Below are 19,181 nucleotides of genomic sequence, written 5' to 3'. Positions count from 1 at the left end.
TGAGGATCTCTGCAAGTTTGAAGCCAGTCTGCTCTATCTCTGCGGTGAGGAGGGAGGGTTTGTTTATAACCTGAAACCTCAGTTAATATAATAAGTCATGGGAGAGTGTTTTTTCTTATTCCCAGAATTCACCAGCTTTATCAAAGCTCAGAAGGTAAACTTTGGGTGGGCACAAATCCTCCTAGGGATATCTGATCACAAGCAGACATTAAGTCCTTGAAGTTAAATACTTCCACTGAAGAGCATGACATCTGAAGTAACCAAGAAGACCTTAGTGCTCACTGGCTAGCTCCCAACATCTTCCAGCTGTGTCACGTCCTCTCCCTCAGTGTTAAGATGGTCCATCAGTGGAAGCTCTTTTTGGCCACAGAATCATGAGTTGGCTTTCCCTGCAGATGTTCTCCTTTCAGGCCACTTTTTTCTTTAGATCAGATCCTGCTACATAGCTCAGGCAAGATACACACTCACATTTGTTTGTTTGTTTTGTCTCTTGCTTTGCTCTGTTTTGTTTTTTCGAGACAGGGTTTCTCTACATAGCTCTGACTATCCTGGAACTTAGTATGTAGACCAGGCTGGCCTCAAATTCATAGAGATCCTTCTGCCTCTGCCTTCCAGGTGCTGGCATCAAAGGTGTGCACCACCACACCTGGCTTCCCCCATCTCCCCTTTGACAGGATCGTGTGTAGTTCCAGCTTCGTTGAATTCTGTATGTAGTCAAGGATGGCGTTGAGCTTTTGACCCTTCTTCCTCTCCCAAGTGCATCTTGGCAGCACACCTGGCATGTGGTGCTTTGTGCTTGATAGGCAAGCACCCTGCCCAATAAACCTGAGTCCCAGCCGCCAGTTTATAAGCTTTTTATTACATTTTATTTATTTGTGGATGAGTATAGTTGCACATGTGCCCATATGCACGAGTCAGTTCTTTCCTCCTGTGAATATTCAAGTCATCAGACATTTCTCCAGTGTTGTGGTTAGTTTTTGACTGCACTGCTTTGTGCTTCCAGTGAGTTGCAGGCATGTACCAGCTCAGGAGCTATCTTGGATCCTTATGTAACACACACACACACACACACACACACACACACACACACACACACACACCAGCTCAGGAGCTGTCTTGGATCCTCGAATACACACGCACACACTCACGCACGCATGCATACACGCACTCATGTGTACTCCAGTTAATTTTAAAATGCCTTGGCTTCTTCAAAGGCTGGGCACTCTTAAACCTTCCTCTGCTACTGCCGGACCAATCAGGGAAGTGGGCAGTAGCCACTTTCCTGAAAGCTCACATGGCTGGTTGGCTTTGTCTTCTGCCACCATTGCATCCCTTTCTTGTTCCCCGAGTCCTCAAGATTCTCTCTGCATCCTACCCTTGCAGTGCTAAGTGTCCCAACTTGTGCCCAGCCATTGGCCACTGGCATCTTTATTGATAGATCAAAAACTAATTGGGAACAAAGACCTTCAGCGTCTGGACACTCAAAGCATTAGCACCAATCTCCAGTGCGCCAGTGCCAGTGTATGCAATGGTTAATGAGTCAGTTAAAAACTAAGAGTATAGTTGAATGTGGTGGCTTGTACCTGTCATTCAAGTTCTCAGAAGGCTGAAGCTGGGAGGATCACTGAGTTTGATGCCAGCCAGTTCAGCTGGTCTGACGATAGTGCTGCTAAACCACCTCTGGCCTCTGAGAGCACCAGGTATGCACATGGTGCACACTCTATATTCATGCATGTTAAGCACCCATACCATTTTTAGTTAAAAAATGTGTGTGTGTCAGTTTATACCTTTGATCCGGAGCTCAGGAGGTGGATGCAGAAAGGTCAGAAGTTCAAGATCATTCTCTGCTACATATCTATCGCAAGGCCAACCAAGGATACTTGAAACCCTGTCCCATTTTTAAAAGGGGGAGGGAAGGTGTTTGTCAAGAAAGTGTAATGTAATCAGATAATAGATTTACTAGTAATTCATTTACTGTTTAAACAGTTTTCCTTGTTTTATTTTATTTTTTAATGATCCTCATAAGCCCAGGCTGTAGAATGCTTGCATATCGTGAGCAAGGCCTGGACTCTCGTCTCCACACAAAGTCACAGAATAGTAACAACACCTGAAATGGTCTCACTCTCAACTTTTTAATATTTAAAGTTTTTGGCATTAGTCTGTTTTCTTTTTTAATTTTTGTTATGTTTAAATATTGTTGTTTTATGTGTTTTTCCTGTATGTCTGTGTTGCTTGTGTATGTGGTGCCTATGGAGGTCAGAAGAGGTCATCAGATCCTCTGAAATTAGAGAGGTTGTAAGATATAGTGTGGGTGCTAGGAATTGAACCCAGTTCCTCTGGAAGGGCAGCTCAGAACTGCCAAGCCATTGTTGGCAATTGTTCTCGGCTTATTTTACACAGACATTTTCATATGAGGCATGCAAGAATATTTTCTTCTGTGTCTCCCTACCCTCTCCTACATATGTTATATACTTAATTTCATTCATTTTGATTTTGGGGTCCTGGGATGTAGTTCAGGCTAGCACTGAACTTAGTCTTGCTGCCTGTGCCTCCCTCCCAGGAGCTGGTATTATAGGTATTAACCATGTTTCTGGCTTCTCTCGTGTGGTTTAAACTGGTATGTACGTGTGAATTCTAATAACATTTGCTTTTTGTTTCTTACTTTGCTCCACTGGACAGCTTCACCTGACTAATGACCAGGCACTTGGTTCTCCTAGTGATAAAAATAAAATTGAGCTCCATTTTTACCCCTATGCCATCCCAACCCAACCCCTGTTTCTGTGACTGCCACATTTGTTCAGTTGCTTTTGACACAAACTAGGGGTCATTCTTGATTGTGCTGTGTCTAATTGGCTACCAATTGTTTTCCTCTCTCTTCTCCTCTATTGCTGTTCTATTTCAGGCCCCTGTCATTTCCTGCCTGACTGTCATAGTGACCTTTGAGAAGAAAATGCTTTTCTAATAAGAAAAAGTTAATATATTCCCATAATGTGAAATGCTAGAAACAGGAAAATCTAGATTGAACCTGTCTTTGTAACTTTGAGATAAAAATCTTGCTAATGTTGTAGCCTGTCTTCGAGTGTAATTTTACAGACAATTGAGATAATTCTGTAAGTGCATTTTCTTTTTCTTTTCTCTGTTTTTTTTCCTCTTTATTACTTTTATATAGAATTACATGCACACAGTATGTATGTGTATGTGTATCTATTTGAAAAGTTGTTTCTTTTTTTAAGGTTTTGGAAGTACTGGATATCCATCTGAGGGCCTTGTCCAATGAGCTATAGCCTCAGCCTAACAATTCTAGTAACAGGATTTTAAAAATTTATTTTGAGACAGGATCACTATGTAGCCTTGGATGGACTGAAACTTGCTATGTAGGTCAGGATGGCCTTGAACTTACAGAGATCTGCCCTCCTGTAATAAGAGCTTTAACTATAATCATAGAGTAGCTTAGCATGGTGGTACAAGACTGTAATCCCAGCAGGAGGGTTGCTGTTAGTTCAAGCTCAAGAAAACAATAAGCAACATTCCTGTAACCCCAGCTCTTGGGAGGCAAGAGGGGTGCTGTAACTTTGTCAGTATGGACTACCTAGTCCAGGCTAGCCTTTAATACAGGGTTATATCTTGTTACAAAAACAAGATATGGACAACAATTTACATGTACTTTATGCTCATTGTAATTAGTAAGATTTCAATGCATACTATCACACCTTTTTAAAAAAAGCAAGTACTGACAAAAATATATTCATACAGTTTTATGCAAAAATGCTTCTAAAATCTGTACATTTATCTGTTTTTAAAAATAAAGTTGTTTAATTAAAAAAAAGATATGGACAACAAAACCAACCAAACTTTAAAAAAAACATAAGTAATAACAAATACAAGCACAAGCAGTGTTTCTCATAGCTCCCCAATTTTGTTTTATGGTAGAATTTCTGGGGATCCAGTAATGCCTACCTCCCATTCCCAGGTAATCTGATGTGAATGGTTTGTATGTGACCAGGACATAGGTTATTTCAGTGTACAGGAGAGTTTGGGAACCACTGCTGTTCCCATACAGATCTTCAAATAATAGTGTCTGTGACTGGATGATGTCTGTCTTGAGTTTTATGTCCTGCTGATATGTTTACTTTTGAATAATGTTTCTATCATTGAAAACTTGGGTTTGAGTTCATGATACAAATCTCTTAGGACCTTTTTAGAACTGGATGTGAAACAGCAGATAAGAGGGAAGAGATGTTCTTATGAGTTTCCACCTCTTTTTGTTTCTGAAATCCTTAGACAGAAATCCCTGTTGTCTGTGATTTGGTGAGCTGTCTCTTCTATAATCAGCTGAATGCATAAGGTCAACAAAGTCTGTGTCTTTATAAATGGCAGACGATGATCCACTTCTCATTTGAATATTTGAATATGTTTAGTATTTTCAGATGAAGCCAGAATAAGGGCAGTGGTTTTTAAAGTTCATTCTTTTGTATTGTTTGTCATTTGAAATTTTAAAAGGTTAAGGAATTAGTAACACTGCCCTTTTCAAGACTTAAGCATCTTTGATTGTAATGCTTAAAATGGAACTAGTTAGTGAAGACAAATAACTTAAAAAAAAAAAAAAAAATGTCTTTATTAGTTGAGAGAAACCAAGCTGGGTGTTATGGTGCATACATGTAATCTCAGGACTGGAGGCTGAGGTAAGAAAACCTCCACAGGTTTGAGGTCATTCTGATGTATATACTGTGAGACTATGTCCCCAAAATGAATGAATGAATGAATGAGCATGAATGAGGGCAGCCTGCTTTATGGACAGAGTTTTCTATGGCACTGTAGTTGTTAAAATGCTGAGTACATCACGGGGGTACATCTGCTGCTTTGTTGAATTTCTAATCTTGAAATAGATGTAACCTGCCTTTCTGATCTTTTTCCCCTCCCAGTGGCAGCATGGAGCCTGCATTTCACAGAGGGGATCTCCTTTTCCTCACGAACCGAGTTGAAGATCCTATACGTGTGGGGGAAATCGTTGTTTTCAGGATAGAAGGAAGAGAGATTCCTATAGTGCATCGAGTCCTGAAGATCCATGAAAAGTACATGCCAGCTTTTCATCTGTTTTTGTTTTAGAGTTTAAAGTGTTTAATTTTGATACATAAAAATTGTTGAAAAGGGGGCCTGGGAGATGGTTGAGCAGCTGAGTCCTTGTTCGTGCAGGGAAACCAGGTTTGGCTCCCTGCACCTATGTGGTAGCTTTCACCCATTTGTAACGTCAGTTTCAGGAGATTTGATTTCTTCTTCTGACCTCTGGGAGCACCAGGTATGTTTTTGGCATATGTACATGCAGGCAAAATGCTCATATACATAAAAAATAAAGAGGGCTGTGGATGTAGCTCAGCTGGTGAAATGAAGCCCTGGATCAGTACCCCACCACAGAAGCCAGAACCCAGGCCTGGGTACATGTGTAATCCTAGCACTTGGGAAACAGAAACAGCAAGGTCAGGGTCGCTAGCCTGTGCTAACAAGTCTCTTCTCTCTCTCTCTCTCTTTTAATAAAGATTTGTTTATTTTATTTATATAAACACACTGTAGCTGTCACAAGAAGGCCTCAGATCCCATTACAGATGGTTGTGAGCCACCATGTGGTTGCTTGGATTTGAACTCAGAACCTCTGGAAGAGCAGTCAGTGCTCTTAACCACTAAGCCATCTCTCCAGCCCCGACGAGTCTCTAATAATAAAACAATGCAGAGAGTAAGGAGTCCTTGATCTTTACTCCCCATCTAGTTTTATGATGTCTGAAAGTTTGGCGAACATTTGGAGAACTCTGGATAGGTATTTTTCTATTTCTCTGAATATTTTCCAGAGGGTTTTTTTGTTTGTTTGTTTTTGTTTTTTTCTAATTTATTGATTTCTGTGTGTCTCAAAAAAAAAAAAAAAAAAAAAAAAGTAAAGATTAGTCCTAAATATAATTCCCTGCTATAATGGAATATAAGTAACTTTAATGAATAAAGAAATCTTAAAATGAGAACAAAAGCTTTAAAGCAATATGGTGATAATAAACTATGAACTTCTTTTGGAATACTGGAATTAAACTGGGCCAGACCCAATTATATTGACGTTTCAGTAAAGAGGGCTGGCCAGATGGCTCAACAGGAAAGGTGCTTGCTGTCAGGCCAGATGACCAGAACCCACGGTAGAAGGAGAGAACCAAATCTCAAAACTTGTCTTCTAACCTCCACACGTGCACTGTGGCAGTGTACGTACACAACATAATGGTGAATACATTTAAGGTTAAGTTTTTAAAAGAAACTTGTGAGATGGCTCAGTGGGTAAAGACATTTATGACCAAGCCTGATGACCTGAATTCAGCCCCCAATCATTCACATGGTGAGACCTGACTCTCAGAAGTTGTCTTTGAATTCCCCACGTGTACCAAGTGTTCACAACACTAAACAAAGTGACCTGCTTTTGCATCATGAGTTCTGGGATTTAAGAGTATGTGCCATTGTGGCATACCCAAGATCAGTTTCTAAAATCTAAGTTGTTTTCTAACTTGAATCCTACATTTTAGAAGCAGAAAGGACACATTCCCTTTAGAGTGAGAACAGTGAGCAGAAAGTTCAGCTTCCCTGAGTTTTGTTTTCTTAAGGTAGTGTAAAGACTTCGGGAAGATGAATCATGGATCCTAACTGGGTGGTCCATGTGCAGCTGTGCACCGGTCTTTCCAGTCTGTAGTGGCTGTACCTTCCCAAGAGAGGAGATTAACAAATAGGGATGGCATACCGGAGGCCCAAAGGCTCTCCTGCATTGTCTTCAGTACTGACTGGCTCGGCTCGGCACCTTGTAGTTTTTCTCCATTTAATAGGTACTCATCTGGAGTGGTTTGTACCTTAATCCCAGTACCAGAGAGGTGGAATCAGAGGATGGTGCGTTCTGGACCATCCAGGACAGCAGAGTGAGGAAAGGCCACTTGTACCCAACTCTCAGCAGGATCAGATCTGGTGATCTTTCTTTTGCCTCCTGGGTGTTGGGATTCCATGCGGACACCCCCACACCTGGCTGGAGCATATCGTGACAGGTGTATTGAGGGTGGTCACCAGGGAAAAGTATTTGTTCTGCCATTAAGTTGTGGAGGGAGATGTGTGTTCTTCAATAAACAATAGTGGTTTCTCCTGATTCCAGCCCAGCAGGGGAAAGCACAGCATTTGCTGGTCAGTAGGTCTTTGGGACTAGTCCAGTTGGTAGCACGCCTTCCCTTCTGGCCGCTTCTCTTCTGTTGGATTTTACTTCAGCCTCTGAGGGGCCAGTGTCTTTTTCTGGCTGAACTGTCCCTCCTCCCTGATACTCCTCTAACCCCCCAGGATCTCTCAGACATTCTTTCACTTACTGAATTATCAGCTACTGGTTACTTTTCTCTGTATATATTTGCATTTTTTTAAACTGGAACCTCATTTTCAGCGTGGCATTTGCACTTAACTGTCTTTGGTGTTTGCAACACCTCCCAATTTTCACCTGAATTCTAGCATATTGAGAGTCAGTTTTCTGAGTAGATATTAGTCAGTAGAAACCTGAACCTCATTTTCTCTTTTATAGACTGTGATTGTTAAAGACACTTGGATTAATTTTAGTTTGGTCTTTATTAACTGTATATTTTCCTTCGTTTTCAGTTACATTTTAAACTCAGTAGAAGGTGAGCTGGGGAGATGGATGGCTCAGTGATTAAGAGCACTTGTTCTCTCCACCAACCCACAAGGCAGCTCACATGTACCTCTAGGCTCAGGGGATCCAGTGCTCTCTTCCCTCTGCAGGCTTCAGGCACATGCAGGGCACACATACATGTTTGCAGTCAAAGCACTAGTATCTGTGTATAATCTAAAAGCAAATTTTAAAATTACTAGAGGTCTTAACCATTCTTTAGTAGCATTAGGTTTCTTGACTTTTTTTCCCCACTGAGATAGGATCTTGTTTAGCCTAGGCTGTCTTTCAACTGTGTGGCCAGAGAACGCCTTCATTTTCCCGCCTTTCCCTTTCAAGGGTCGGGATTATAGGCATGTGCTGTTGTGCTTGATTGATCTAGGCTGGGATGAGAGCCAAGGCAGGTACTCATCGCACAACATCAGCAGTCATCTCTTGATTAGACAAGATAGAGTGTGGGTTTGCTTTCTTTTGTTTTTGAGTGGGGTTCTCTGTGCAGCCCTGGCTATCCTGGAACTTGCTATGTAGATCAGGCTGGCTTTGAATTCACAGAGATACATCTGCCTCAATTTCCTCAGGGTTGGGATTAAAAGCATGTGCCACTACACCTTGTTCAAGATAGTATTCTAATAAATGTTACCATACCTGAAAAATTGAGGCTTCCCCCCTTGAGACAGAGTTTCTCTGTGTAATAGCCCTGGCTGTCCTGGACTCATTTTGTAGCCCAGGCTGGTCTTGAACTCACAGAGATCTATCTGCCTCTGCTTCCCTAGTGCTGAGTTTAAAGATGTGTACCACCACACTTAGCTTTTCTTTTAAAACTTTTTCAAATAACTACATGTTTGTTAGAGAAAGACTAAGACAGTGTGAAGCTACAGTATGCTGAAGGCAGCCACTGTTTATCCCTTGTCTGTGCTACTTTAGCTCTACACTTGGTATTTAAAGGTTTTCTAGTGTGCACAGTGGGGTCTCATAAGTCCCATGTATCTGCCATCTACCAGATGGTTAGCATGGCCATGTCTGGGCATCTACATTCTCTTCTCCTCCTTTCTTATATTATTTTAAGCCAGATCCTCGGTATCATAGCATGTCACATTAGTATTTCAATACATTTTATAAAATAACCACTAAGCTTTTATAAACTAAAACTATAATTACTGTGGGGGAACAAATATATATTATAAATAAAAATGAACAGTTCCTTAAGATTATTAACTTTCTAGTTGTTCAACTTGCCAGTTTCATTATGACTTTAACTGTTTGTTTGAACTTAGTTCAAACAAAGTCCTTGGCTGCAGCTGGTTGATGGGGCTTAATAGACACTTGGGATGTTATTTTAATTTCCTTTATTGCTTTATTTGAGAGTCACTGTTAGTACATATGGAAGCCAGAGGACAACTTGGGGAAATTGGTTCTCTCCTTGTACTGTCTCGTTTCTGGCCACCAAACTCAGGTTGTCAACCTTGGCAAATGCCATCACCTGAGGAGCCATCACCTTACAGACTAACTCCATCTCCAGGCTCCTTCTCCAACACTTTGTCTTGTGCAGAAATTTTCACGTTACTTAAAGGAACTAAGCTGTTCAGTAGTTTCTTAATCGTCTTTCTTGACAGTTACTTCCTGAGGGATAATTGAATATGTTCTTTTATTTTTATGTTAGTAGAAAATTGGTTGTGTATGTTTTAAAATAATTTGAAATTTATTTTATATACTAGTTGATCTTCTCACACGTAAAACTTGCCTGGTCAACTACTGTCTCAAGCTGTCTGTGGCAGTGTTGCTAACACTGGTGTGGGGCAGGCAGCTCCTTCACTGCTCACTGCTCACTGCCCCCTCCTCACTGCTCACTGCCCCCTCCTCACTGCTCACTGCCCCCTCCTCACTGCTCACTGCCCCCTCCTCACTGCCCCCTCCTCACTGCCCCCTCCTCACTGCTCACTGCCCCCTCCTCACTGCTCACTCCTCACTGCTCCCTCCTCACTGCCCCCTCCTCACTGCCCCCTCCTCACTGCTCACTGCCCCCTCCTCACTGCTCCCTCCTCACTGCCCCCTCCTCACTGCCCCCTCCTCACTGCTCACTGCCCCCTCCTCACTGCTCCCTCCTCACTGCCCCCTCCTCACTGCTCCCTCCTTACTGCCCCCTCCTCACTGCTCCCTCCTCACTGCCCCCTCCTCACTGCCCCCTCCTCACTGCTCACTGCCCCCTCCTCACTGCTCACTGCCCCCTCCTCACTGCTCACTGCACCCTCCTCACTGCCCCCTTGGTACTTGGTAACAAGAGCTGATTCTGTGCATTAAATGCCATGAGGGTGTTTGGTGACTTGTGTTTCCTTACTCTTAAGGCAAGATGGGCATATCAAGTTTTTAACCAAAGGAGATAATAATGCCGTTGATGACCGAGGTCTCTATAAACAAGGACAACACTGGCTGGAGAAGAAAGATGTTGTAGGGAGAGCAAGAGGGTGAGTACCCAGGGGAACGTCATGGACTTTTCATATTACTTTAAACATGGTCTTAACTGTGCATGACTGAATGCATAACTGTTGGTTCTGGTTACACCAGGTCACCTTTTTGTCCTTAAAAAGATGTAAATCTTAAAGTGCATTAAGTTTCAGGTGTACTGTTCTGAAGGGCGGGGTGGGGTGCAGTAGGAGTCGAGTGTGAATGCTGAGATGGTATAGTGGAGAGCACATTAAATCCAAAGCTGTTGGCCAGGTGTGCTGTACATACCTGTAATTCCAGCTCCTGGAAGGTAGGCCCGGAGGACCAGCGCTCAAGGCCAGGCTCACTAAAAAGCTGTGAGTTTAAGGCCAGCTTGAGCTACCTGAGACCCTGGCTCTAAAAACAAGAATCATGTATTCAATTCACCCAAGGGAGCATTGATCTCTGTAATGGCTAGGCTATTAGGATCCAATGTAGTATTATTACTGCTTCATGAAACAAGTTATTAGAATTTTATTGAAGCTATTTAAATTATTCATCTAAATTAATTTTATTGTATTAATATATCCTATATTGTTTTATTTCAGTCTTGAAGTTGATGAGATCAAATGAAATTTTTAAATTATACTAAGCCTGTTTATTTCAGATATTATCAGGAGAACAGATGAGTGGAGGACAGGAATTGTAAGTTACTGGTGTAAGGAAGTATGGAATTACTACTTTAATGCATTAATAATATTAACAACAACTTATCTTTATTAGGGCTTGCTATATTCTAGACTCCTATATGTGCCTTATAAGTATTGCTTCATTTTAACCTTCAGACAGCTCTAAGTCCCCGTCTGCAGATGAGGAACTCAGACAAGCCATGTTACAAATCTGAGATCGCTCTGATGGTGGTATTAAGTGGCTGGAAGCTCCAGAGTCCACGCTCTGAGCCACCGCAGCAGAATTCTTTGTTTAGGTGCTTCATGGCATTCATAGAACCGCTCCTCCTTACTCCATCAGTCAGCTGTGTACTGCCACCTCACTGTGACACTGCTGTGCAGAGCCCGTGGCTGTTTCTGAAAGTTTCTTCACTTGTATGAGAAATATAAAGGAACCCAGATCAGAACAAGTACCCTGTGTTGTAGGTAAACATAATCTACATTAGGTCATGGGTGGCTCTGAAAAGATTTCCAAATTTGTTCATTTCCAAAGATGCTTCTGTCATTTTCAGATTCATTCATCTCTTCAGTCTTTGTTTTTACATTAGTTGTAAGTCTACAGATACATTTAGAGTGACAGTCACAAAAAATGGAGTTGCTTTACTTTCTTCCACCTCCATCTTTTTTTTTTTTTTTTTTGAGAGGTTTTCTCTGTAGTTCACTCTGTAGACCGGGCAAGCCTTGAACTCAGAGATGTGCCTGCCTCTGCCTCCCAAGTGCTGGGATAAAGGTGTGCATTGTCACACCTGTCACACTGTTGCACAACCCCTTTGCACTTCAAGGTCATTAGTGTATTTATAAACCAGTGCATTTGTTGTCACTCACAGAGCCAGCACTGCATTCTCTGGGTAGCTCATCCGGCTGCTGGCTGTCCTAGCATTAACCCTGGTTAGCATTCTTTCGAGTTTGCTTTTGTGAACACTGTATTGTTGTTGGATATATCAAGTGGTTCTACCCAGTCTTCCCAGTAATATTTTAAAACTCAGTTACTAAGTAAAGCTTCTTGACAGATTTTTCTGTATGCTCCTTCTGTGTAAGAGTGTCCCTTTTGTGTTTGGTTCCTCTTTGTTTGCCACTGTGACTGCCTGGGCTGCCGTGGGTTGGGTAAAAAGAGAGTGCTCAGGGTCTCTCCAGAAACTTCTTTTTGAAGAATTTTTTTTTAAAGTTCCAAACTATATAAAATTTAAACTAAAACCTCAACTTTGATAGTATAAACCCTTTAGTGAGTTTTAATAAAAAATTAATAATCTGAATTAAGTACTGTTTATGAAATATAGCCCACCTGGGCCGTAACAGCTGGCAGACAGGCTTCACTGCCCAATGCACTTTTCATTGACTTTCCCGCCACTGAGCTTGACACTTAATGTAATGAGTCGCCTTCCTTTGTGGAAATTGTATTTATAAAGCACTAAGCTGATATTTCAGAGTCCAGCCGTACCTTACTCTCACGGGCAAGCCTGTGTCTGTGGTTTAACTACCTTTCAGTTTGAGAGTTTCCTGGATTATTCCCCACTGACAGCAGTGGTTCTGAGCCAGACTGAACAGAATTTACATATAAGATTCTTTAATTTAAGGGGCATAGTTCACAAGTTTGTACAACCATCACTACTGTCTAATCCCACATCATTTCTCTCCACTCTCAAATAATCTTCCACACTTATTAGTAGGCACGACTCATGCCCTTCCGCAGCTGCTGACAGTGCTAACCTGCTGTGTAGGCATCTGGCTTGTGTGGGGTAGCTCCTGTAAACAGAGTCACAGTTGTGGTCTTCTGTGTTTGGTTTCTTTTACCTATCCTAATTTTCACAGTTAGTTCATCTTGTAGCACACAATAAAATTTTTAGAAACGAAACTAGTACTGTACCAACTAAAAATATTTAATAGAGATGACTTTAAAAAATCAGAAAGTTGGACCTGTTAGTCACAGAAAAGAGTGTTAGAAGATAAGAGATGGGCAGGAGAGTTGGCACAAAATGTCACAATGAATGAGACTAAAGAAGGGAATAGGGATAGTGACTCGGGAACCATCCAGACAGCTGTCCTGACAGAAGAGGAAGTGTTCTTAACAGGAAGTGAAGTGCATCAGGAAAATGTCTGCCCCTAAAGTGTGCCACGGGCTTTCACGGTTGAGTGGAAATACCCTGATGTGTTTAGTGCACACTGTATACATGTATTAAAATACCCAATTAAAACAATATGCCCACAAAAGGAATGTAAGTTACATGTAAATAGGATATAAAGCTTGTGCCTATGTGTGGTGGCACATTTGTAGTCATAGCTGCCTGGAGCACGGACTGTTTTGAGGTAGAGCTGTTTGCAGCTGCACAGTGAGTCTCTATCTTGAAAATTAGAAATATGGGGCTGGATGGGTAGCTCAGTGGTTAAGAGCCCTTGTTGTTCCTCCCAGAGCCTTTCAGTACTTTGCAGAAGTGTCTTCAGCTCTCGGAGAACCCATATGTGATGCAGGTTTGCTGTGGTGGAACTGCTTGCCACCATGCACCTGTGCCACATACCTTGTACCAGCCTAAATATCTTGAACTTGAGTGTGTAAGAGCATTGTTTCGGGTGCATGTTTCAGGGATTTGTTTAAACTCAGATAATCTGGAGATACTAGGAAAGTGTATCTGGTAATTTTGTGTTCTGTGTAGCGCAAGCTGGCCTTGAGCTCTCTGTGGTAGCCAAGAATGACTGATCCTCCTGGCTCCACCTATCAAATGTTGACATTCAGGTGTGTCACCTACAACTGAATTCTGTGGTGTTGGAGATCGAACCCAGGGCTTCATGCCTTTATGCTAGGCCAGCTCTGCCTTCTGAGCTATAGATGCAGCCCCAAGTGACTCCCAACCAGTGAGAAACATTGGCATATGGGAAGGGAGTTTGGGGAAAGGAGGGAGAAAGACAGTTTAGTTTTTAAAAAGAGAGAGCACAGGAAATGGAAAGTAAGAAGAGTTCTTAACAGGAAGTGATGGACACTAAAAACACTGTTGAAGTTTGCTATGGCTTTGATGGTGGAGGTGATTTCTGTTTCACTGCCTGTAGCACGGCAGGAAGGGTCTGCACATAGTGAAAGTGGCCGGTGATAAAAGAGTTGAAGTCCACATGGGCCATTGCCACATTATGGCCACTCTACGCTGAAGTCTGCCAGTGGCGGGGAGAGTGAAGAAAGGTGAATGTTTGTGTTTGCTCACCTCCTTTTCTAGCACATCAGTGACACCTTGATTTTTTTTTTTTGTCCTGAATTATTATTGTTGTTGTGAGTTGTTGAGATAGGGTGTCATTGTGTAGCACTCTTTGAACTAGAACTTGATTTATAGACCAGGCTAGCCTTGAACTCAGATACCCATACACCTGCCTCTGCCTACTGAGGGCTGGGATTAAATGTGTGTACCACTGACTAGCCCAGTCCCTGCTCTAAAGTCTTACAGTGTTAAGATGTCTTACACAGAAGATTTAAAGCCTGGAGAAATTGAAATTCTCAAGAAAATGAAAAGAAAACCTACTCAAACATTCCATCAGGCAATATTGGGCCCAAAGTGTGGCTCAGCAATGGAATAAGTGCCTGGCCTGGATGAAGCCCTGAGTTTGATCTCTAGCATGGTGAAACTTGGTGTGGGAGTGTGCGCACACACGCGTGTGCACCTGTACGTGTTTACTGGAAGGTTGGGTGTACAAGGCCATGAGGTTATGGGAGATCAACCTGGCTACTCTCATAGAGTTAGAGGGGCAGCAGATATAGAACTAAAACAAAAGCTCTTAAAATTGAGACAGCGACCTTTGGGCAAGTGTATCGAATACATTAAAACTTGTTACCAGGTGTTTTTGCTCAGTGTGAGGGGATGAAGGAAAAGAAAGCTAGTGAAAACACAGGGCTGGAGAGATGGCTCAGTGGTTAAAGTGCTTGAAGCTTAAGTGTAAGTACCTGAGTTCGATCCCCAAAGCCTCTGTAAATGCTGGGTAGGCTTAATCACCCATCTCTAATTCCAGTTTAAGAAATGAAAGTACAGATACGTCTAGAGGTAGGTGTAGAAATAGGTTTGTGGGTTATTAGAACAAAAAAGGAAGAATTTCAAGAGCAAGTTGTAGTCATTAAAAATCAAATACTGGACCTAGAGAGATGGCTCTCTGGTTAAGAACACTGACTGCTCTTTCAAAGGGCTTGGGCTTGGATTCTATTCTCAACTTCCATGTGCAGCTCACAACCATCTGTAACTACATTTCCAGAGGATCCAATGCCTCCTTCTGGTCTGTGGGCACCAGGTATATGTACATATATTCACATAGGTAAAACACACACATAAACAAAATAAATCTAAGAATTGAAAAGAATGCTAAAGCAATATATAGGAAGATGGAGGCTCAGACTGGTCTGCTGCATGTGGTAATAAAAATGGTTTTAGTAAATTTCAGAGCTAGGCACAGTGACACGTGTACTCATCCCAGCATTTTAGGAGGCTAAGCTGGGTGGAAGTGAGCTCAAGGTGAACCAGGGCTACATTTCTAGACCCTGTCTAAAAATAAAACCAAGATTAAAAGGACCAAAGCCAGACTAGGGGGTGGTGACTGCCTGACATGAGGTGCCTTGCAGTGAGCTGCTGTGTGCCTTATCTCCCCACCAAGATTGGCAGTTCCCTACACCCAGCCCCTAGCATTAGAGACACCAACTAGAGACCTAAGATCTCTGGTCTGCTACTGACTGCTTCTGCCACACACAAGCCATGCACCTTGGGTTCTTGATCCTGTTTTCCTCATCTATAAGATGGTAATAATCCTAACTTCCTTGTAGCAGGTTGTTGAAAGAAACAAATAAAATGTATGCAAGTAGACTTTATGAACTGAAAGTTAGTACTCTGGAAGGTACTGGTCATTAATAGTAGATGTTAGCAGCTGCTCATCTGGGGTGTTTCTCTCTGATGATAAGTTGTTTGTTTACTTGTTTGTTCTAGGTTTGTTCCTTATATTGGAATTGTGACAATCCTCATGAATGACTATCCTAAATTTAAGGTGAGACTGCAACTTTGTGTTTGATTAAAAGTGAAGGATCTTGGGTTGAGAGTATATCTCAGCAGCCATCATGCTTAGCATGTGTGAGGTCCTGGATTCAGCCCACCTCACCCATAGAGATCTTTTGTTTTAATTTTGGAAACTGTTAAATGGATTACAGTTAAAACATGAAAGAATAGTATAGTAATTGATCCTGGTCACAATTGAGTTTATGACCGATGAAGACTTAAGAAGTGTTGGAAGTGTCCTTGACATGTGTCCCTGTTTCTTTTTCTAGTACGCAGTACTGTTTCTGCTGGGTCTATTTGTGCTGGTCCATCGTGAGTAAGAAGTCGACCTCGCTGGTCCTAGGAAGATGCTGTGCTTGTTGTTACTGAATGTTGGAGTAGATCCTGGTCTGTGATTGGCGGATATTCGGAGGACACATGTTGGCACTTCTTGGTAGCACTGGTTTGCATTACTTTGTGTTTCCACACCCAATGATGTGTGGGCGGGTGCATGTGCACCAGGGAGTGCACACAAGGGGACTGTCAATCACAGGGTTTCATATGTTGTCATTGTCACTCTTTCACATTTTTGTACATCAGTGAATTTTTTTATATTAAAAGGTTGAGCCAAAGCCCCTAGTGTTTGTATTTTGAAGCCAAGCTTCACTTTTAAAGTGCCTACAGAGTTCTGTACATGAAAACACAGCTCTGCATGAGTTCAAACCTGTCGTTCCTCCTTACAGTGGGAAGGGCACCTATTGAGGCGGTCATAAGTCTTAACTTTTCAAAATTTTAAATAAAAGACTTTGCACATTGAACCCCTTTCCCTGAATTCTGTTTGTTGGGAAAGCTTCTGAAATGTGCCTTTCTTGGCTGGTTCTTAGCACCCATCATGAGTTTATAAAGGCTTTGTCGCTGGGCAGACACATGCCTGTTATCCCAGCTCGGAAGTATCTCAGCACCAGACGTTCTAGGCCATCCTCAACTACTTTCTGAGTTCAAGGCCAGCCTGGGCTAAAGAAGAAAAGGCTTTAGTATGAACAGTCCTTAACAGTCAGTGATAGTTGATCAAATATTAAAAAATGTCTTTTGTGTTTAGGTTTGTTTTTGTTTCTATGAAGCCAAAGTAGCAATTGACGTTCATAGGAAATCTTAGTCATAACCAATTCTTCACTAGAGTGTGACTCAGATATGTATAATCCCAGATGGTGTGACTGAGAGGTCCAGAAAAATCTCACCTGGCTGTAAAGACACCTAACCCTTTGTCTACTGGAAGCTCTCGTCTACTCCACACTATGTGTTAGCACTTGGATGAGGCAGGTGCAGGGAGCCAGCACCTTACTCTATTTAATTCTGATTTGCCTAAACCCATTCCTTTAAGTGGCCAGGTTTGCATTTTCTCTAATGCAGGCTTAAGGAGACAGTGTAAGTAGTGACTAAAAGCCCAATTGTGTTTTCCTTTCATTTTGAAATTCGATTGTAGGATAGACCAATATGCAGTAACACAAAATACTTCTAATTCTGCCTTTCTTGTTTAATGCAAAATCTCAAAGCAAGCTTGTGGTCAGCTTCTGTTTATTCAGCTGAGGTGACGCCTGTGCTATATTGCTAATAGAATAGACAGGCTTCCAAAGCCTTCCCTATATAGACTGCTGTTCTGTGAGACCTAGTAACTAGGCCTTACATTCAAACTTTGTATATGGCACTTAGTGATACCAGCTCTTAACAGATGGCTTTCACAACCTGTGAAACTTACTTCCCATGATCCCTAAGGGTGCTCAAACTGCCTCTTCAGTGGCATGGCAGGTTATTATTATTATTATTATTTTTAACTCGATAGTCATCTGTGAGAGATAGAGTTCATACTCTTTCTGATCAGTGCCCCACCTCCTTTTTCTTCCTTTGCTAGAAGTTTCTATTACAAAGGCTACATTTTTCTTAAGAAGTAGCCAGAGCACTTAAAACACTTGAATCATTCTATTAGCCAAAAGTAAAAAGATTATTTTGGGGAGAGTTATTATGTTCCCAAGTTTTATATTATTGAAAGCTAAAACATAAGACTTAACACTAAGATCTGGGGAGCAGAGAGAGATGACTCAGCCCGAAGAGTACTGGGTGTTCCGTCAGACCTCTCTTCTTGGCTTCCAACATGGTGGCTGTTCACAACCGGTATTTTCTAGCTCCATGGAGAATTTGATGCCCTCTTCTGACCTCCAGGGGTACTGACGACAGATGGTATTCATGCATACCTTCAGGTTAAACATTCACACATAAAAAATAAAGGCTGGAGAGGAGGTTATTGGTTAACAGCACACACTGCACCTTTAGAGGACGTGAGTTCAGTTCCCAGCACCAACATGAGGCACCTTACAGCCATGTGGTGTTCCAGGGGATACAGTGCTGCCTTTTGTTTTTCACAAGCACACACCACACACACATACACACATATACACACACAAATATGTAAATAAAACTATCTTTCAAAAATAATAAATCTTTAAAACTAAAAAATTAAATGTTTTTTGAGCTTTTTGAGAATGTAAGAAATTAAAATAATTCTTGAAATGGGGGTGATTAGAGAATGATACTTTTACTGCTGTTGCAGATCTGGGTTTTTAGCACCCACATGGCAGCTCACAACTGCCCATAACTCCAGCTCCAGGGGATCTCACACTTTCTGGTCTCCTTTGGCCCCTGTGCTCACAGACACATACACAATTTAAAATAAATCCTTAAAAAACAGAAAACGTAAGAAATGAGCCAGATACATCACTACACACTTATAGTCCAAACCACACAGGAGGCTGAGGCAGGAGGACCATTTGAGTCCGTGGGGTTGAGACCACCTTGGGCATCATGTTGAGACACAACTCACCAAAACGAAAATACAAAAAAAAAAAAAAAAAGAAAGAAAGAAAAGAATAAAAAAGTAAAATGCCAGAGAAACATAACTAGTAATTGAATTGACTTCCCAGTTCTTTGATATTTAACGAGATTAGTTGAAGGGTGGAGGACTCAGCCACTGGAAGGAATTAGAAACAGTGAGAACTAATAAAACCTTAAACTGGAATTTGATACTAGGATGATCTCTTGACTCTCATAGCTCCAGCTAATAGAGCGATATGTCATTTTCTCAGTAGTCCCACACCTCTGACTTGACTATCCCATTTTAAACTCAAGCTCCTCGGCCAGTTCTCACATACATGTTCAGGGAGGCGCTAGGGGGTGTTTTCCTGTGTGTCTCATTGCTGAGCCTATGTCTCCCTTTGCCATCCATTTTCATTAGCAACTACTGCTTCCCTGCTTCCTGTTGCTTGAGCACCACTCACCACATCCCTGCTCATTCCTTTCTCCTCTGTTGTATTCCCCGGC

At 41.8% G+C, this 19,181-nt stretch overlaps 1 protein-coding gene across 2 annotated transcripts in view; it reads left to right on the top strand.

The window, feature by feature from the left end:
- The window catches only part of SEC11A (SEC11 homolog A, signal peptidase complex subunit), a 29,124-nt gene extending 12,509 nt beyond the window's left edge, over nucleotides 1–16,615 (top strand). The window contains exons 3-6 of one of the 2 annotated variants that reach the window (XM_080914191.1): nucleotides 4,923–5,072; nucleotides 10,015–10,134; nucleotides 15,765–15,822; nucleotides 16,100–16,615. In XM_080914191.1, the coding sequence (XP_080770317.1) occupies nucleotides 4,923–5,072; nucleotides 10,015–10,134; nucleotides 15,765–15,822; nucleotides 16,100–16,150 (379 nt within the window). In that variant the 3' untranslated portion in view covers nucleotides 16,151–16,615. The remainder of the gene's footprint in view (nucleotides 1–4,922; nucleotides 5,073–10,014; nucleotides 10,135–15,764; nucleotides 15,823–16,099) is intronic. The other variant, XM_080914192.1, reaches the window with a different exon arrangement.
- Nucleotides 16,616–19,181: the final 2,566 nt, after the last annotated feature.

Source organism: Micromys minutus, assembly GCF_963924665.1.
Source record: "Micromys minutus genome assembly, chromosome: 3".
NCBI lineage: Eukaryota > Metazoa > Chordata > Mammalia > Rodentia > Muridae > Micromys > Micromys minutus.
Note: the sequence above shows the minus strand (reverse complement) of the source record. Positions and strands in the feature narration are given on the sequence as shown.